Source organism: Miniopterus natalensis, chromosome X (assembly GCF_054644295.1).
Source record: "Miniopterus natalensis isolate mMinNat1 chromosome X, mMinNat1.hap1, whole genome shotgun sequence".
NCBI lineage: Eukaryota > Metazoa > Chordata > Mammalia > Chiroptera > Miniopteridae > Miniopterus > Miniopterus natalensis.
In genome coordinates, this window is record NC_142103.1 from 93626117 (window position 1) to 93647673 (window position 21557).

Genomic DNA, 21557 nt, shown 5'->3' on the forward strand with positions numbered 1-21557 from the left:
CATCTCCTAAACTCTAAGGGTCCCACAAGACTTGCAACCAGGGGAGCAATGGGCAGTGGCAGCTCCTCCCAGGCTAACCCCTTGAGCCTGTTCCCAAGGCCCCCTTAAGCTCCTTCTATCCTAAGCCTTTCCTTGTTTCACTGTCCCCAGCTTTAATAAACGTACTCCCAAAATTAAAAAAGTACATGTTTATGTTAAATATATTCTAGTGAGAATCATACACATTGACTCCAATATTCTTCATCATTTAAGGGAATGTTTTAGCAGAGAATGAGATCCATTTATAGCCTGCTTGGCCTGAGTTAAAGCAGCAACCAACCTCCATATTTTAAACATTAAACAATATCAAAAATTGTATTTTTAAAGTTAAATAAATAATGTCCTTTGTTTAACTATCACAGCCTCTGGTAAAGTTTGATATCATCCACTACACTGGATCACAAAAATATCAATACTTTGTACTATATCAGGCATGAGAATTTATCAATTAAAAGGATATTGATAAATACTACTCAAAACAGCCTTCATACTTGGAAAATATCCAGAGTACAACATTTGAGCAGATGCAAAATTCTGTCCCGACTGTTTGCAATGCTCAGTAATGATTACATATGCTGTGTCACACTGAATGTAGCAACAAATTCATTATTAATTGTATTATAATTGAGAATAGGTCAATCACAAGCTGTTCTATAAAAACAATATGCTACTAAAAAAAAAAAAAAGACACTGCAGGCTGACTACAGAGCAGCCTTATATTCTGCAAATTCTAATATTTATGCTATGCATGGCTTGTTCAGATACTTTTAAAAAATGAAGGAAAATCAAAATTGAATAAAAGTGCCAGGGATTAATATACTCATCATTTCTCGAACAAAACTGTGTATGGCTAGTTTGAGGGCATCTAGTTAAAATAATCTATTCAGGTTAAAATTCTGCCAGCAAAAAATATTTGTACCCATGGTAATACAAAAAGGGCTTAAAACTCTGTCGCACGTTTGGTTAAGAGAGCACACTGAGGCCGAGTTTGTGTTGTGCTGGTCTTTAGTACTCATACTCATCATTTACAGTCGCACAAGCCAACCAGGCAATCACTTGGTCTTCTTTCAATTGGCTGCTCATTAAAATGGTGGGTAACGATGAATATACAATTCTTGACGCCACGCAAACGGTTCATCTTTGTTTTTCCCCAATCTGTCATCTGACTTGAGTTCCTTAATTTTCACTATGTCAAAAGATGGGGTGGAGAAGACAACCGTTCGTTGTTCCTTGGTATCTGGTCTGCCTGCCCGAGGTCCCTAGGTAGAATTAGAAATGAAAGCAGAAAGTATTTTATAGTTGTTTTTTACTACTTTGTTTTCATATTTAACTTTTGCTATTTCGCTCCACCTCAAAAAAATTTATAGCATATTTTTAAAAAACTACAAAGCAATGCATGAGTACATGTTCATTATAAATATTCCTATGATGCAGGGGTATACCGAGGCAGAATTTACACACTACTGTTTTTTAACTTTATTTTTATTGTTGACACTATTACAGATGTCCTCACCCCCCCACCTCCACCCAGCCCCCGCCCCTCTTCCCTCTGCCATCGCCACACTGTTGTCTGTGTCCATGGGCTGTGCATATATGTTCTTTGGTTAATCCTCTCACCTTCTTTCACCCAGCCCCCCACCCTCTCCCCTCTGACAGCTGTCAGTCTGTTCCATGTATGCATGTCTCTGTCTCTATTTTGTTCATCAGTTTATTCTGTTCATTAGATTCACAGGATGGCTTTTAAGAAGTTCAGATAGAAATGACTTCCACTCTGAGAAAAGCACCATTAGAGACCTGCTGACTCATCAGTGTCAATATACACAGGGTTGTTGGATTTTTTGCCAGCTCATGCTGATGTGAAGCCAAAACAGCTGGTATTAATCAGGTTTAAGAATTTCAAAACTATGCGTTACCAAGAGAAATGTAGCTTCATACTATTCAAGGTATATAACAAAGGTGTTTCAGCCTTGAACTTGTAGGTTAGAATTACTAATAGAATTATTTACAGTTTGCATACCGTCAAAACAATGAATTCAGTACAAGCTAAACTTACAGTGCCCACAGAAGTGTTTGCTCCTTTCTCCATCTCATGAGCTTTTCTCATTTTTTCATTTTTCATTTGCGCTTGCTTGGACCGGAGACCCAGATGTTTAACTAGACTTTGCGGTTGACAGGGCCGATATAAACGTTGGCTACTTGACAGCGATGAGTACCTAGGAAATATTTATTACAGACAGAAAAATTGCACAAAGTAAAAGTTAAATGTACAGCAAGTTCCACCTTTTATTAAAGCATCCTCTAGCAAATATATCAGAGATCTCAGTACTTGCACCAATACTGTGTATATATTTTTAGGCCAAAGTTTTCATTTCTGCTTGAGTTACATAGCACAGCTCTTTATGTGTCATGAAGACACTGATGATAATAATGATAAAAATTCTAAAACGTGGTATCAGTTTTCCTGGAAGATACCATGTAGTAGCCATTTGAATCTTGTTTTTAAACCATATACTAACACAAAAAGATATTAAATTTCATAATGGCTGAAAAAAACCCAAACTTCTAAAATCAGTGTTGGGCTCAGACATAGTTGGTACCATGCCCATAGGATAGTCCCCTTGGCCTTACCACTGCAGGGCACATAGGCCCAACTTCCAACTGCTGGCACTGACCTCACTCAGCCTGAGAGCTTTCTTGTGAAAACAAGAACCCATGTGCAGGGAAACTGCCAGAGAAGTAATACCTCTTCTCCTAAGCAACCCTTAACCAGTGACCAATGGGTGCTGGTGTGCAAATATCCCAACTCCTTTGCCCCCTGTGGGATAACTTGAGTTGCATGCTCTGTACTGGCTCAGGCATTCCCAGGAGAGATTCAGCTCCAGTTACCTACAGTGGGAACCTGCTTGCTAACACACACTGTTTTGGCTGCCTGCCCTTCCCTGTTTCACTTCTCTACCCCGTCTTATCAGTGGTTCCTGGGATCACCTCCCAAGTAAACTACTCATATTCAAATCCTTGTCTCATGGTTTGCTTCTGGGAGATCCCAAACTAAGACGACATTCAAAGGAGGCTTTAGGAAAGTCCTTCCCCCCCTTCAATTGATTTAGAACTTGGCTATTTATTTGGCTCTATAAGGCAACTCATTCTTGGATAATCAGTAGCATGAGTCCAAATAGCAAGGAGTCTAGGGTTATATATGGTGGCAGAGAAAATGACATCATTTATTTGACCTTGGTGGTAATAGGGTTAAGTTCTATATTCAGTGTTTATATGGATGAGTGAGAGAAAATCTATTTCATGATGACAGACTGCACTCTACACCAGGCCATCTGTCTGGCAAACATATAGTCTTGCTCATAAAAATAAATGGGCTAAATTATGTTATTGGGTCAGCAACACTCATCTCTACTCCTGAAAAAACAACAACAACCCTGTGTGTTTGTGTGACAACAGGTCACCAGTGTCTTCTTCAGGTACTAATGGAGTATTTTTCATTTCAAATATGACAGTGTGAAAATGTACTACCAATCGGTCCTCTTTAGTCTCCTTATCTCTTTTTCTTAAGAAAGCAAGCTTAATCTGTAAACAAGACGGGCTAGGTGAGACTCAGTAATGGGAAGAAAAAAGAAATATAATTGGAGCAGGCATATTCTGTTCATGTTATTTCAGATCATAATACAGTCTGTTTTGCTGCAACACACGTTTCTATAATGTGAATTGGCTCACATGCTATTGGTAAAGAAGGGGATAATGCCACTGTAATTTATTTGCAATTTATCCTTGGCAAGGCGAGCCAGAATAGCAACAGCAGAATCATAACCTTCAGGAGAAAGGAAAAAGTCCTTAGCTCTGTGCAGCATGGGCAATGGGAGCCCTCTGGCTGTGTTTATAAAAACAACAGTTAGCACCTGCACCTAGGGCTCTCTTCCCAGAGAGGCACCCCACCCCCACAGCCCACCCTTACTGTCCTCCATCCTGCTCCCCACCTTGGGTGGCTCTTGCTTCTTGGCAAGTCTCACTGCCTCTCATATCCACTTAAGAGGCAACCACTGCCCGGCCGGTGTTGCTCAACAGCTGAGTATCACCCTAGGATCCAGGAGATAGTGGTTTGATTCCCGGTGAGGGCACATGCCCGGGTTGTGGGCTCGATCCCCAGTGGGGGGTGCAGGAGGCAGCCGATCAATGACTCTCTCATCATTGATGTTTCTGTCTCTCTCTCTCTCTCTCCCTGAAATCAATAAAGATATATTTTAAAAAAAAAAGGCAACCACTTCCATCTGCACTATCTCAGTGCCCACTACTTGTTCTAATTAAAGAGTTGCCAGCATCCCTACCCTATTGTACATTTTTTACATATGCCGTGGTGCCTCCAGCCATCCTGAACTGCCTGTCCGCTGGTACAAGTTATCTCCCCCAGGCAGCAATGGTCCTTTTTGCTGCTCTGTTTACAAAGTTGCATAAGTTTTGAGCAGTCTGCCTCACTCCTATTTTTCCCATGTGCCCTATTATTATCTTCCGCGAGCTATTTGGCAGAATGGGAACATTTTCAGAAATGTGCCTTGTATTGTAGCCTCAGTGAGGGACCACTTTTACCTAACTTCAGAAACAATCCGCAGCTGGTTCTGACGCATCTCTTCTGTTCGCGGTCTCTGTAACAGATACTTCATTTCTTTCTTCAGACGGTTTGAGATTACTCCAGACTCTGCATAATCAACTATGTCATACATTATCATTGTCCTGGGAATGTTCCTGAGGCTTAATCTTCTCCAACAGTTATTTCTTCCACCAGAAGATGCAGGGGTCTTATCAAGAAGACTGGAATACTGCAGGGTCAGACAAAAGTAGGTTTACAGTTGTGAGTAGGTGAAACACAGTTTATTCTTGTATTATTATTTCTTTTATAAAAAATATTTTAAAAATTGTTTTTTAGAGAGAGAGGAAGGGAGAGGGATAGAGAGATAGAAACATCGATGAGGAACATCATCCATCAGTTGCCTCCTGCATGTCCCCGACTGGGGATCTAGCCCGCAACCTGGGCATGTGCTCTGACCAGAAATCGAACCATGACCTCCTGGTTCAGAGGTCAATGCTCAACCACTGAGCCACCCAAGCTGGGCTATTATTTCTTAATTATTGTATTATTTTCCATATGAACAAGTGTAAACCAACTTTTGCCCCACCCTGCATATGGAAAAAAAACAATTAAGAATGATTGGTTGTGGGTGCTCTAGAATGGTTTTAGACACATTTCCCAAGGTTCCACTCAAATGTCACTTCATTCAAAAAGCATTCCTTGCCTGGCTGACATGGCTCAGCACTTGATCGTAGACCTAGGATCCAGGAGATCGAGGTTCAATTCCTGGTCAGGGCACATGCCAGGGTTGAGGGCTCAATCCCCAGTCAGGGGTGTGCAGGAGGCAGCCGATGAATGACTCTCTCATCATTGATGTTTCTCTCTCTCCCCCTCTCCCTTCTTCTCTCTGAAATCAGTAAAAAAAATATATATATATATATATATATATTTTTTTTAAAGAGCATCTCTGAATTTTATTGGCATCTCTCTTCTATGACTCTCATTACTGACTACTTGATGTTTTAGCTGTCTGTGTACATCTTAGCTCCTCTCTGGGAAGGCAGAATCCCTGTCACACGGCACCACACCCACTACATATTTCTTTAATGCATAAACATTTTAATGGCAAATATAACTCAGAGAAATTAAACGCAGGATGAGCCTAAAAACTGGTAATAGCTATGTGATCTGCATACCTGGTAGTGCTCCTTCATGACATGCTTGGGTTGAGATGACATTTGCCTAAGCCTTTTTAGAAATAATGAGCTCATCTCTGGTGCTAAGCGGTAAATTTCACTATTTTCATTTGAAATATTTATAGAAATCCCTTTTCTTTTAAAAATATTTAAAACATAAGATTAGGAATTTTAAAAGTGCAAATATGTATAATCAATTGAACCTCATACATGGTCACCTAAGAGAGAGGAATAAAGAAGAGGGATCTATGATGCTGGGAAATGGAATAGCAGCTAGGCAGTCAGGGTGTGCACACGCACGCACACACGTGCAGATAGTTCTCCCTTTGTGCTATTTAGGCATGCATGAATTTCAATTACCACTATTTAGTTGAATAAGCCCAGTCCTCCAACAACATGGTTCAAATTTCAGTTACCACAGTGTAATCGAGCAACTGCATAAAGGAAAACTCTGCTGCTAGCTCCTCAGTCCACAGATCGCTACATAAATAACAGATGTGGATGGTGATTAGTGACCAATCACGTCCCTTCTTTCCAAGTGTGTCAATGACTGGTTACTGGGGATCTGTTATTTACTTCACACACAGACAGCAAAGTATGTAGCTGTGTTGCCTCTCTGTCTCCCAGTGACAAGAAAAATAACAATCAAAAGAGGGAAAAGCCAAAAAAGAAACAAAAAGTGGTAATGCTGGAAGTGAAATTCAAATAGAATGTAAATGGAGTTGCAGAAGAAACAGGTGACTGACTGCGGGGATGTTGATGCTGCCACCATTCAAGGGACTGCACACAGGCAGCCCGAAGAGCCTGGTGACTGACAGTGAACTTACCAACATAAATGAGGAAAGTGGCTGGAACAAAAAGGGTCAAGCTGCCCCGGAGGAAGCAACTCCGGCAAAAAAGACACTTCACAGTAAAAGGACTCTGAGGTATATCATAGCACTTAAAGTCCAAAGGCTAAGCCCTGGCCGGGTGGCTCAGCTGGGCAGCGCATCATCCCCACGCGCCAGGGTTGCGGGTTGAATCCGAGGTCAGGGCACATACAAGCAGCAACCAATGAATGCATAAACGAGCGGCCCGACAAATCGATGTTTCTGTCTCTCTCTCCCTTCCTCTCTCTCTCAAATCAATTAAAAAATTTTAAAGTCCAAAGGATAAAATGTTGCTGGGTGATCCAAACTTAAAAAAGAAGTATGACAACTTGCCAAGGCACAGAGAAGATGCTCACTGGTATTGTAAGTTGTATAAGAACAGAAGACAAGCACTTTAAACTACTCTCAACTGGCTTTTAGTAGCTTTATTGAGATTTGCATCCCTTACAATTCGCCTATTTAAAGTGTATAGTTCAATGGTTTTCAGTATGTTCACAGTTAATAAGTTTAAGTTTTTTACAAAGAAATGGAACACTTTACTTCTCAATGTTTTATAGTATACTAACTAAATCTTTTGGGTTTTATTTTTTTCATTTTCCTATATATGTACAACAGATAGCAAGAGAGCTTCTAATGCTTTGATGAGATTTTTTTGAAGGCATGGAACAATCACAATTTTCCCCATTGATTATAACATTTGCTTTGCATGGTTTCAGCGTGCGTGGTCATTTTTATGGTCCTGCACTACTGTGTACAGTGAGGACTGCCTGTATATTTTATTTCCCTAGAGTGGACTAGTCAGATGGGTAAACATCTCAGCACTGCTCTGTACTTATTAGCTATGTGACCTTGGGCAACTTTTAAAAATCTCATTAAACTCAATTTTTCTCACCTGTTAATGGGTCATATAATTTATAAACTTGAAGATTAAAGGAGATAATATGCATATAAAGAGCTAAAATCTGTGCTGTCCATAAAGGGCTCAATAAGCATCAGTAATCACCATCTCTCTCTCTTCCAGTATGTCAACCTGAGGACTTCTTTTTATGTCACTAATCTTTGGCATAGTCACAATCGGTTAGTATGAGCCCCATGTCCTTGGCAAAGATAGTTGGCACCCCCAAGCTCGACTTATTTCCTGGTCCAATGCCCTAATCTTCTAGGTTAATGCTTTAGAATAAAGAAAAAAGAATTGGGAGTCTCTAAGCACTTTATTAATTTCATGTTTCACACTGAAGCAGATGAGTGAACAGTTAAGGCCATGTATTGTTATTATGACCTAGGATTTTGGGATCCCTTGTTCTTTGGAATGTGTGAAATGGGGTAATAATAGTACCTATCTCTTAGGGTTGTTATGAGGATAAAAGGAGTTGATATTATAGTCATGCACCACATAATGATGTTTTGGTCAACAACAGACCACATATATGATGGTGGTCCCATAAGATTATAACAGAGCTGAAAAACTCCTTTCACCTAGTGACACTGTAGGCACTATATCATCATAGCACAATGCATTGCTCATGTGTTTGTGGTGATGCTGCTGTAAACAAACTTACCGCACTGCCAGTTGTATGAAAGTACAACACATAAAATTGTAGCAGCAAGCTACACCATCTAGGTTTGTGTAAGCGCACTCTATGATGTTTGCACAATGCCCAAATCACCTAATGATGCATTTCTCAGAATGTATCCCTGTTGCTAAGTGGCGCATCACTGTACATTAGCATTTGCTATGATTATTATTAAGGTATCGAGTTTAAGTTCCCTGATTCAGCACTGCTGTCCTATCAGTTATGCAAACCAGAAAGCTAGGTGCCATGTTGGTTACCTTCCTTTAGCTTACCGCCCTGTCACCAAGGCCCACTGCTTTTTAAAAAAATATGTTTTTTATTGATTTTAGAGAGAGAGAGGGAGAGGGAGGAGGGAGGGGGAGGGGGGGAGGGAGGGAGAGAGAGAGGGAGAGGGGGAGAGAGAGAGAGAGAGAGAGAGAGAGAGAGAGAGAGAGAGAGAGACTGATTGATTGATGAAGGGGAAACATCAACATCGACTGGCTGCCTCCTGCACACCCTACTGGGGATTGAGCCCGCAATCTGGAAATGTGCCCTGACAGGGAATCGCACTGGCAACCTTTTGACGCATGGGATGATACCCAACCAACTGAGCCACACTGGGCAGGGCTATGCTGTGTATATTTTACCATAATAAAAAAGGTATTATTCTTGGAGGACAGGGTCAGAAGGCTTTTTGTTATTGTTGTTTGTTTTCAATATCTAAATCTAAATTCCTTACTTTCATGTAATCTTGCACAGTGACAATATCTATTTCATCAGTTATTTTGAACTTCTGGGAAAGACGTTCATCTTCCATAATTTGTTCATAAAATTTCTTTCTCCCCATTATTTTGAAAGCATCAGTTGAGGCCTATAAAGAAAACAGAAAATAGACTTTTAAAATAGTAGTATAATAGCAATAATTATCAGCATACACTTTACATATTTTTCTGAGAAATACATCAAATATTCTTTTTTTAATTTTTTTTTATTCTGAATCCTGCGGTTTTGACTATTTCACTGATCCAAATATTCTTCCTTTCTTCTAGTAGCTTGCTATTCAATATGTGAACTGTATTTACAAAGAAAATATTATATAGGGATTTAGAAAACCACTTAAAATTTGTTTCCATAACCATATCTACAGTTTATTATTATTTTTTTTTTAAATATATCTTTATTGATTTCAGAGAGAGGAAAGGAGAGGGAGAGACAGAAACATCAATGATGAGAGAGTCATTGATTGAGCCCGCAACCCGGGTATGTGCCCTGACCGGGAACTGAACCCTGATTGCCTGGATCCTAGGTCAATGCTCAACCGCTGAGCCACGCCTGGCCGGGCTATTATTATTATTTCTTAATGCTCACCCAAGGATACTTTTTCTATTGCTTTTCAGAGAGAGTGGGAGAGAGAGAAACATCAATGTGAGAGAAACACTGCTTGGTTGCCTCCCGCATGTGCCCCAACCAGGGCCAGGGATTGAGCCTGAAACCGAGCTACATGCCGTTGGCTGGAATAGAACCCAGCACCCTTCTGTCCTCAGGCCAACACTCTAACCACTGAGCAAAACCAGCTGGGGGAGTCTACATAGTTTTAAAATGTAGCTAGAGGAGTAGCTGAGTCTACAATCCTTGGAGGACCAGCTTTTAAATTTTTAATAATTCTCATCCGAGGATGTTATTACAGATTTTAGAGAGAGAGGAAGGGAGAGAGAAAGAAATATCGATGTAAGAGAGAAACATCTATTGGTTGCCTCCCCTACCTGCCCTGACTGGGGATCGAACCCACAACCTAGGTGTTTGCCCTGACTGGGAATCGAACCTGCGAACTTCCTGTGTTCGGGAGGTTGCTCCAACCAACTGAGTTACCTGGCCAGGGCGAGGACCAGTTTTTAAAAGATGTTTTTTACCCCCTGAAAAATATTCTTTCCCCTTAAAAAACCAAACAAACCGATAATGCCATTTGTGCTGTTCATGCAGAGAAAATTTATCTGGTTATTAAATAGGTTGGCCTACGAATTGCAATAAAAGGTGTTACTGGGCCAACTCTCTTTTATGTGTTAGTTAATATATGGCCCCCAAATGGAGACATGTTCGTTTCAGATTGCTCAGACCTCCCTCTTCTTCAGACTTCATTCTCAGTAGCCAAAGATTGGCAAACAAAAGGTTTTTTACATTTGGTACTCAAGGAAAGGACGTGAGAGGGCAAAGATGGAAAAATCACAGAACATGCTGAGGCTCAAATCCTGCCTGGCCCTATCTGTGCCAAACTCTTCCATGCACATCTCTCCTTGGGCTAAGAGCTATACACGGACTGTGAGTAGAGCCTTAAGGACTCCCCACCCTCCTTCCCACTCCCTCTAAGTATGTGCTGCCTCTTCTAGCACCTATCTGTACTACGTGTCTGTGCTTCTGGCCACAAAGGGTATGCTTATGGGAAGGGAGACTGGCGTAGATGAAAATTCAAATACCTTTTCATTCCAGATCAGTCTCTCTTTTCCTTTGTATCTCACAATGTGATGTCGGTGCACGTACGGGAACTCTTGTGTTATATGTCGCTGATACAAGGCCATAGAGGAGTCATTGAGACAGGACTGAAACTCAGAATCTGTTCTTTTTACTCGCCACACAATACAACAGCAAGCCTTGATGTATTTTCTATTTCAATTCTCACTTTTGTTATCTAGAATATTCCTTTTTTATTTTTTAAGTTTCAAAGCTTACAACACAGACACATATGAAAAATAAAATACAGGGTGGGGCAAAAGTAGGCTTACAGTTGTGAGTATGCGAAACACAGTTTATTCTTGTATTGTTATTTATTAATTATTGTATTCTTTTCCATACGAACTGTAAACCTACTTTTGCCCTACCCTGTATTCAAATGGTTGTAGTTTTATTTCTAATGCACTAAAGGGAGAGATAGTTTACTGAAAATGTGATGGAACTGCCCTTTAGGCAGACCGTTTTGGTTTTCCATTGTATTAGCTTCTCTCTGCACTATGCAGCTAAACTAAAGGCAGCATTGGCACATATCTCCATTATGCTTTCCTGCAATTAATTTTCTGTGGGTTCTAATGAACGATTCCCACAGTGCCACTAAAGGTAAAAGCACATAGACACTGAACAGGTCTGGAAAACCATTTAACTTCTGCTTCGAGCATTTCTTTAGATATAATTATATTTGACTTTAGAACAAGTGACTTAAAAAGACATTTCTTGTTAGTTCCTCCCTACTGTACTCCACTCAGCCCCCCCCAGTCTCCCGAAGCCTAGTTTATTTGTACGGTGCCTCGGCTGTGTGGCTCAGCTGTGTCAGGCCCAGCCCAGTCTCTCAGCCAGAAAATCCCTACACCTGGCAGCACGGGGCAGGCTTGCTGCCGCGGGTGACAGGGGTTTGAAGAAAGTTTGCCCTCCAGTGGCCAAGATGTTCTTTCCCATACATCTACTACGTGTGGCTGGTTCAGGAAAGTGCTTCTGGATGGGAAGGGCTGGAAAGAAGAGTGTAGCCCCAAAAGAAAGGGAAGGGTGAGTACTAAGCAAGGATTCCAGGATAGCTGCCAGTCAGACTAGGGCTCAAGAGGCAGGTTCCATTCTTAGTGGGCGACTCAAAGGGTCAGAGGGGGCATCTCTAAATTTGACACCTCCCCTGATACCCGGCCTCAATGTGGCCCAGAAGCCCCCCCAGCCCTGTGGCTCCTTGCTGGCCTAGATCCATAATTGGGCTTATCAAGTTACTCTAACATCTCAAGTCTCTTCCCCGCCCGGCTGGGAATTCTCCCTCACGGAGGCAGTGATGGCTAGTACCTCTGCACGAGAAGTTTCTTGGTTTGAAACAGTTCAATTATACACAGGCTCAGAATTAATAAAACCACCATAAGCGCCTCAAAATGTGCAGAGTACATGGAGAAGTGTCCGAGTCTCAGTTGTGCCCTGACAAGCCTCTCCGAGTTTCAGCTTCCTCACAGGAAAACGGGAACATGTTATCAGGGGCCATATGAGAGCGCACTCAGTGGGCTTCCTGACTCAGCAGTGGTTAAGGGCATGGGCTCTGGAGTCAGGCTCACTGGGTCTTGATGTCACTTCCTTCACTTCCTAGTCATGAGACATTAGGCAAGTTACTTAATCTCTTTAAATTTTTTAAAAATATGTTTTTATTGATTTTTAGAGAGAGGGAGAGAGAGAGAGAAACACCTATGAGAGAGAAACATCACTGATCGGCTGCCTCCTGCATGCCCCCCGTGGGGGACCAAGCCCGCAACTAGGCATGTGGCCACCGGCCATCGAACCGGTGACCTCTTGATTCATGGGTGGATGCTCAACCACTGAACCACACTGGCTGGACTAATACTTAGTCTCTTTAAAATGAAGATAATAACAGGATACATTCTAGAGTTTATGAGAATTAAAGAGTAATGCACATAAAATGTTTAACATCATACTTGATGGTGTTCAATAAGGGCAGCTATTACTAATTTTTTCCTTTTTACATAAATGCATGATCCTCAAAAAGAACAGGATCTTCAATTTAAAATAACAGTTACTGAATGTTAATGTTTAAAAATTGTCAGGCCCTAGCTGGTTTTGCTCAGTGGTTAGAACACTGGCCTGTGGAATGAAGGGTTTCGGGTTCGATTCTGGTCAAGGGCACAGACCTTGGTTGCGGGCTCCATCCCCGGCCCCAGCCGGGGCTCGTGCAGGAGGCAACCAATCAAGGTGTCTCTCTCACATCGATGTTTCTCTCTCTCTCTCACTTCTACTCTCTCTGAAAAGCAGTGGGAAAAAAATCCTCTGGTAAGGATAAAAAAAAAAAAGAATTGTCAGTTACCCAGAAGTTTTCCAGGCCATGGTGGGGGCACCTTTAGGACAGTACTCGTCAAAATATATTGTGCCCACAATCACCTGGGAGTCTTGTTAAAATGCAGATTGCTGATTCAGTGAGTCTGGGGTGGGGCCTGAGAGTCTGCATGTTAATAAGTCCCAGGGGATGCCAGTGTTGTGGGTCTGTAGACCACACTTTGAGTAGCAAGGCTTTAGAATATTCTAAATATAGTTTGTGGACTAACTACAGTGACAACCCTCTGTAAATAAGCATTGCTCTGAAAATAGATCATCAAAGTAGGTAACTGAAACAAGATCTCTTTTTTGTACACATGGCTATCCAATTGTTCTAGCATCATTTGAACTGCCTTGGCATCTTTGAGGAAAATCAATTGATTGTCTATGTGTAGGTCTATTTCTGAATTCTCTATTCTATCTCATTGATCTGCATGTCTCTCTTTATGTTATCACTACACTTCCGGGATTACTGTGGCTTTTTAGGTTTTAAAATCAGGTAATGTAAATTTTCTGAATCTGTTCTTCTCCTCCAAAGTTTGTTAAGCTATTCTACATCCTTTCACTTGTTTTTGCTTTTTGTTTTTCTGTGTGTATGAATATATGAAATATGCCATTGGAAAATGATAAGAAGCCCAGCCAGTGTGGCTCAGTGGTTGAGCATCGACCAGTAATCCAGGAGATCAAGGTTTGATTCCCAGTCAGGGCACATGCCCGAGTTGCGGGCTCAATCCCCAGCAGGGGGCATTCGGGAGGCAGCCAATCAATGACTCTCATCATTGATGTTTCTCTCTCTCTCTCCCCCTCTCCCTTCCTCTCTCTGAAATCAATAAAGACATATTTTTTAAAATGATAAGGAAATGAAACTAGAAATGGCAATAAAAACAAGAAAGAAGCTGGGACAACAACAACAATCTGTGAAACACCCCTCCTTTGTAAGTGAACTTAGATTAAACATCTGAATGGACTAAAACTGACTTATTTCTTTCATATTAAGAAACAAGTAAACTTAGGAAAGTTGGATAAGTTTGCTAAAGACACAGTTTCTACATTCAAAGAGCAAAGGAGCTGAGTAAACTTATAGTGAGAAAAATTCCACTTCTATCAACCATTAATCCAAGTGTTACCAGAGTTTGTTTTGAAGTTAAACTAAAGGGAAAAAGGAACCCTAAACATCCTCTCCAAACTGGGTATGTCCTAATCATTTAAAACCCTTATAATGTTTAGTGAAAAATTCAAGCTGAATGAACAATAAGAACAAAAAATTTAAAAAATATATTTGTGTGTGTATTTTCATGGGCAAAAAATGAAGGCTACACAGCAAACTGTTAACAGTAATCACTCCAGGGTGAAAGTTGCAGCACAGAGAAGAAATGCAGAAGGGCATATTTTTTTTCCTCCTTTTTTTTTTTTTTTATCCTCAGCTAAGAATATATTTTTTCCCATTGCTTTCCAGAGAGAGTTGGAGAGAGAGAGAGAGAGAGAGAGAGAGAGAGAGAGAGAGAGAGAGAGAGAGAGAGACATTGATTGGTTGCCTCCCACATGTGTCCCAACCTGGGCCGGGGATTGAGCCTGCAACTGAGGTACGTGCCCTTGGCCCAAATCCAACCCAGGACCCTTTAGTCCATGGGCAGACGCTCCAACCACTGAGCCAAACTGGCCAGAGCAGGCATACTTTCCTTTTTAAAAAAAATCTCTGCGTGATTTCCTTTTAAAAAAGTTACTTTGTAATTTAAATAAAATTTTAAGTTATTATACAGCATTTTTATGAGTTTTAATATACACACAGCGCTTTCCAGTCACAGCGTCCAAGGCTCTCGTTTGCTCCAGCCTGGGGACAGTAGGGGCCTCCAGGAGCTGACCCAGGAGAATTTCAGTTCCTGGAAAGGCCCCATTACGTAACCTCAGAAAAGCAGCAACTGATGCTATTTTATAGGCGAACTCTAAGCAAGCTCATTCTGTAGATAAATGTGGTATGAACGTAGAATAAACATTTACTTTCGCATTTGAAGTCATCCTATATAAATGAACAAATATGAATGTTTCTGAAACACCATATTCTACATGAAAACACATAATCCACTTGATACATTTCTGAAACTGAGTTACATTTTCTATGACGTAGCCTTACAACAGAGAAAAGCAGTCTCTTTTCCTTTTCTAATACTCTTCGGAGAATAAATGCCACACAGGCTAGAGCTGATCAGAAACTGCCAGGCTGTGTGGTCTTCTATCCTGAATTCATGCCATTACTGATTATTTCAGATGGGCCATACTTTTCATGTAAAACACTTCCAGAAGGCTACAGGAAAATAACCTTTGATTTATGGTTTATAAAAGGCTAAATATGAGAGTGTACACATTTATTTTTACTCATTTATAGTCCTATATAAGGGCCAAAGGAGAAATACCTGTGCTGTAGATCCCTGCTATTAAAAGTGTGGTCCAGCTAAGCCGGCGTGGCTCAGAGGCTGAGCATCGACCCAGGATCCAGGAGATCGTGGTTCGATTCCCGGTCAGGGCACATGCCTGGGTTGCGGGCTTGATCCCCAGTGGGGGGCATGCAGGAGGCAGCGGATCAATGACTCCTCATCATTGATGTTTCTATCTCTCTCCCTCTCCCTTCCTCTCTCTGAAATCAATAAAGACATTTAAAAATAAATAAATAAATAAAAGTGTGATTCACTGTCTGGCAGGTATGGCTCAGTGGCTGAGTGTTGACCCAGGAACCAAGAGGTCACTGGTTCGATTCCTGGTCAGGGAACATGCCCAGGTTTTGGGCTCGATCCCCAGTAGGAGGTGTGCAGGAAGCAGCTGATCGATGATGTTTCTCTCTCATCGATGTTTCTATCTCTCTATCCCTCTCCCTTCCTCTCTAAAAATCAATAAAAACATATATTTTTTAAAAAGTGTCATCCATGGACCAGCAGCAGTGGCAGCACCTGGGAGCTGGGTAGACTGAGGCCCCATCCCAGACCTACTGAATCAGAAAGTTCAGTTTAAACAAGATCCCCAGGGGATTCCTATGCTGTAGACATTTTGCTGAATAATCATGAAACTTAAAAGTATAAGAACGCATATGAAAAAGGATAAACATTTTAAAAGTTCATTTCCAATAATCCAGCGCTGGTTTTCTAAATATGCTACCAGAATTGAAGAAACAATGATAAAATGTCATTAAGACAAAACTGCATCAAATGTTGTGCATAATTTTAAAGCCCTGACCAACTGGCCACTTTAGTCCATTACAGGGGTGGGCAAAAGTAGGTTTATAGTTGTGAGTACCGTTTATTCTTGTATTATTATTATTATTAACCTACTTTTGTCCACCCCTGTATTAACAAACCAAAAATGTAATACAAAGAATACCATTGGATATTTTCTACGGTCTTATATAGTAATTATTCCAAATCTTTTTTAGCTAATAAACAGAGATGCTTTGAAACATATGCTTAAAAAATACTAACTGCCTACTGGGATGTTTAATGGTAAAATAACTTAGTCCGTATACTTAAATGCAATCCAGATACTACATATCTATGTTATGATGTTAAGATATATAAGAAGCTAAATAATATAAAATATACATCGTGAAACATCACCTTACTTGACGGCTTTAACATATTTTTTCCGCTGAAATACTTGTAACCATGGCCTCCAGTATGTAGAAAAATTTTAAACACAATAAAAGGTGGAAATGTTTCACCACTAAATCTGAAATAAGACCAAAAATGTGTCATTTGGCATCAGGTTTGGGGCCCAGTTACTTCTCCCCCGTGTGCTTAAGATAGTTTACATAGTTTCTTGCATGCAGAGTAAAGGCTATGCCAGAGCACAGAACAAAATGGTAATGAAATAGGTTACAGAAGATGAAAGAGCCACATTTACGTGTGTGTGCTCACAACTATTCTCATGTGTGTCAGACTGGACACACCATGGGATGTGAGAGCCACTCTCAAGGCAGCGTTTGGCCCAGGAGTCATGCATGCCTCAGTTTCTTCACATAATAAATGTAAATAAGAACGCATTTGCTCTGGAATTATATACTGAGAAGTTATGAGGACTTAAGAAAATAAATTTCTAAAATTTCTTCATATTAACCAAGTACTTCTTGAAATAAATCAGCGTAGAAACATTACCTGAATCTAACTTTACACGTCATGCTAGGATCTTTAACAAGCTTGGCCTCTAAGGGGCAAACATTCTTCAGTATTTCATGTGTCACACAATATTCCTGAAACAGATGATGGTGCCATAAATGGAAGGTGATACCCTGCCCAGATGCAATTGACTGAGAATAACAGAGGCGGCATAACGTGAACAGTACACCAGACTTGGAGTTCTGAAGACCTGGGTTCTAGTCTTGGCTTCTCCACTTACATCTCAGTTGCTTCACGTAATAAATGTAAATAAGAACGCATTTGCTTTGGAATTATATACTGAGAAGTTATGAGGACTTAAGAAGATAAATTTTGTAGCCTGGAGCCAATGACTTCATGCTTTTGGCCTCCCAGTTCGGGTGTGTGTTCCTCCTCAAGACCCCAGGCACTGTTCTCTCCAGGTATTGTAATTAACTATAAACTTTTTATCTCCTACTCGACTGTAGGCTTAATAAAGGTAGGCGCCGTGTCCTTCTTTCCCACTGTATTCCCAGCATGTGGGACAGGGCCTGGACCACAGCAGGTGCTTAACAACCATTTGATACTGAATGAATCATTGTAAAATGAGGCCGATAATAGTACTCCTCCTAGCTTTTAAGTACTTTTCATATACCACATACCGCGTTAGGTGCCTTATATGCATAACCTCATTGAATCCTTACGGCTCAGCAATAGTCCTTGAATATTATCATTCCCATTTTACAAATGAACAGGCTGAGGCTCTGGCAGTGTCTGCAACTTATCTAAAGGCATGCAGGTAGTAAGTGGGGAAGCCAGGATTCAAATGTTGATCTGTTTGACTTTGAAGTCCCCACTTCTCCCCCCATATGACCCTGCCCAACATTTATGCCTATGACAATCACATAAAAATGTACACCAAAGGGCTTTTAAAATGACAAAGCATTATTAATGTAAGGTAGTAACTTGAAGCATTAGGATAACAGATTTTTAAAAATTATTCATTTCCTTCTTTCTGTTACTAAAAGAATCTAAAATAACAAAACCAGTATTACGATAGTTAAATACAAGTTCCATACGGGAAGACAATGGACAATGAACCTGCAGTGTCCCAAGTTGACCTGGGTGGGTTTTCACTGACATCACAAATGGGTCTGTGGGTCAGATGGTGAGGAAGTATACACACTGCTCAGATTTTATGACTTTTTCAGAGGGGCTAAAATCCCCTTAATGTGACTATTACTAAATATAGACTACTGTCATAATGAGTGATTTTATTAGGAGAATATTTGGTACTATATGTAGGAAGTCCTAATATTCTGCCAGGTTTGCCAGAGTTGTTTTTTGGGGGGTGTGGGGGGTATGCATTTTTTACTCAAAGAGGACCATATTATTCATATTCTTCTGAACTTGCCTGTTTCATTAACACAATATCTTAGCCATCTTTCTACTGCAGAACCATAGGCAAAGCTTTGAGGTTTAACACCAGGATAGCACCAACACTTATTTACCCAGCATCATATGGATGAACATTATATGGTTTACTTTCTTTGCCGTTACAAACAATGCTGCAGTGAAATGGTACATATATTGCAGAAGAGAGTCCTAGAAATGAAATTGCTGGGTGGAAGGTGAGGGCACTTTTCATTCAGAGATTTTTCTTGTTGGATGATCACTGTCTCACATCTTCAAATAAGAAACCGAATTTTACAATAAATATCATGTGGGTTTCAGAAAAAGAAGTAACAGTCACCTATGTTAAAAATAAATCCAGAAATATCCATTTAGGGCTAATCAAAGAAGCAATCTCAGAACCCTATGCAATAATATTGGATTTAAATTGGAGAGAAAAAAAAAGGTTACATGCTTTATCCTTACTTAACAGATATTTTAGCTTGATAAGTAATTAAATCTGTCAGCGAAAACACAAAACAAAATACATACGGCTGCACAAATTGTGTGCTTTAGGAGTTGAAATATTGTCTTGTCCATATGAGATAGCCAGGCTCTTTGTATTGTTAGAGCTGAAATATCTTCATCAGTTCTGAGAGGGGGGGAAAAAGGGGTTAAGATTTGTGAAGTCGCTTTCATTTTCCTAAAATCTTGGGGAACTCTGAATTTATGCTTCCTTCTTCTGCACCTCCCCACCCCCCACCCTAAGGCTGACCTAATGAGGGACATTTGGATGTGGTAATTGGAACTGGTCATTTGCAGAATCTAGTTAGAATGAGGATATGAAATACTTGAGAATATTTCTCTTGAGATTAAAAAAACATCCTGGCTAAAACTTTATCATCAAAAGGCACATATATTATAAATAACGTGTGAGGAGACAAATTTGTTTTCTAAAAACATCCATGACCTAAAATGATTCCGCTGCAGTTAGTTCTTAAAAACACCGTCCAACTGGTTCCAGTGCTAAGAAAATAGAATGTGGAATCGCTGAAGTTTACAGTAGGCCCAATTCTCTTCTGGGAGCAGATGACCATGTTCTGGAAAAGAAACTCCTCTGTGATCTACGCTTGAACCAGGGTCATCCCAGCCAGGTCAGGGAATTACTTTACCTTGATCATGTCCCAGCACTAACTGGTAGCAGGGATCTCCCCCTCCCCAACCCCCCAACCCCATCATTACCCAGTACAGGCTAAAGCGCAAAGAGAGGTGTTGTGTAACTTCACCATTGGCTGGCAAAATGCAGACTACAAGGCGCAGAGTAGAAAAGGCCTGGCGTATGGAAACAAGCCTTTGAATCTGAGCCAATGCCATTTATTAGCTGTCTAGCCTTCTGCAAACCACTTACCTTCTCCCAGTTGTGGCTTCCTCACTTATAAAATGTAATAATAAGACTGCTTCACAGGGTTGTCAGGATCAAAGAGATGTGCATTAATATGCTTTGTAAATTATGAAATACTATAATTATAATAATTATTCAATTTGAAAGTAATTTTAAAACACACAAAAACCCCTATAATTTACAAAATAAGAAGTGTTTGATGTTAGCTAGGTAAATACTGTATGTAAACAATTTAGTTGCAGAAAATGATACAAGGTGAGAAAGGTGGCTGGCTACTTACAGTGATACTGTCTTTGTCTCTTCAGTATTTGACAAAGATATTTTGCGGCCTTTTACCAACCTTGGATGAAATGATTTCTGAACACCAGTGATGGCTACCTTTGTGGAATGATTCATTTTTCTTATAATGAAGCACTCTGAAAGTACATAAATTAAGCATTTGAGGTTATAATCTATATTATTACACTGCTTGGATGAGACTCAAGTGTTCCACTAATTTCAGAACCCCTTAAAAAGGAAGGCATTATGTATCCCTTAATATTGCTTACAGTTTACAGTCTTTGTGTATTAAAAATATTAGGAGGAATGTGGGAAAGACAAGGGGATCTATCCAGTCGCCTTCTAACTGGTCTTCCTGTCTCCAGGCTATTTCTCCTCCTGTTCATTCTCCACGCTACAGCTGGAGTTAACTTTTTAGAGCAATAATCCAACCTTATCACTCCCCAACTTAAAATCTTTCAGGAACACCTCATTTCCTCTAAGCTGAAGTCCAGACTCCTAAGAATGCCGTTCAAGCCTTTTCACAACCTAGTTCCATTCTTTCTTTCAAATCTCAAAATATCAACTTGCATCAACATTCCTCTCTACAATCTGGGAGAACAAGAACTTCTTGCCAAAATCAGTCAATGTTTTACAGCTCTGGACCACTGGTCATGCCATGTCCTCTACCTGGAATGACTCCCCTGCCACCAGCAAACATCAATTCATCCTTGAAGACCCCAGCTAATTGATGCCTCTTCTCTTGTTTTCCACCTCTTACAGAATTGCTCACTCCTGTCTCCAAGGTCCCATAATACTGCATATGTTTTTCTTTTACAGTACTTCTCATATGGCATTATAATATGTTTTCTTGGCTGTCACCCCAACAAGCTTATTGAGGGCAGGAGGCATCTTGCTAACTATGGGACTCCCCAATGCCTAGCGGGGGGGGGGGGGTTACATGCTTGTCTAAAAATTTTCCACCCTGGTTGTGTCATGGAATAACTGAAACTTTGGGCAAGTTTCTTAACCTCTCAGTAACATAGGTCCTGCCTTGGTAAAGTGAGAAGGTGTGTACTAAATGATCTGATTCCATCTCTGTTTTTCTATCCTTTGATGCATTACTCTAATTTGGATGCAGTTCTCAAATTCTTAGGATGAGTTGATGTTTGCTGGTGGCAGTCACTGCTTAGTTTCTTCTATTAAAGCAGAGGCTCTTTATCTTTTCTTTTGGTGTGTGGATGGACCTCCTATGGACAGACTCCTTCCAAGAACTATGCTTTTAAAAATGCATGATTGCCTGGCTGGCATGGCTCAGTGG

At 40.5% G+C, this 21557-nt stretch overlaps 1 protein-coding gene across 2 annotated transcripts; it reads right to left on the reverse strand.

Moving 5' to 3' along the window:
- Positions 1-173: 173 nt before the first annotated feature.
- Positions 174-20390, reverse strand: CXHXorf58 (chromosome X CXorf58 homolog). 2 transcript variants are annotated; one of them, XM_016215402.2, is made up of 8 exons: positions 20259-20390; positions 19129-19228; positions 17206-17300; positions 16669-16780; positions 8970-9101; positions 4633-4862; positions 2093-2252; positions 174-1298 (listed from the first exon to the last, which is right to left on the reverse strand). In XM_016215402.2, the coding sequence occupies exons 1-8, from the start codon at positions 20372-20374 to the stop codon at positions 1122-1124; spliced, it is 1122 nt and encodes a 373-aa protein (XP_016070888.2). In that variant the 5' UTR covers positions 20375-20390; the 3' UTR covers positions 174-1121. The 2 variants fall into 2 exon arrangements, with proteins under 2 accessions (XP_016070888.2, XP_016070889.2); XM_016215403.2 differs by lacking the exons at positions 16669-16780; positions 17206-17300.
- Positions 20391-21557: the final 1167 nt, after the last annotated feature.

What these genes read in the sequence shown, in the direction of transcription:
- CXHXorf58 (XM_016215402.2), bottom strand. Translation starts at nt 20,374, where the DNA reads ATGAATCATTCCACAAAGGTAGCCATCACTGGTGTTCAGAAATCATTT. An exon ending in AGCACACAATTTGTGCAGCC is followed by an intron (nt 17,301 to 19,128) that starts GTATGTATTTTG and finishes CATCTGTTTCAG; the next exon opens with GAATATTGTGTGACACATGA. An exon ending in CGGATTGTTTCTGAAGTTAG is followed by an intron (nt 2,253 to 4,632) that starts GTAAAAGTGGTC and finishes AATATTTCCTAG; the next exon opens with GTACTCATCGCTGTCAAGTA.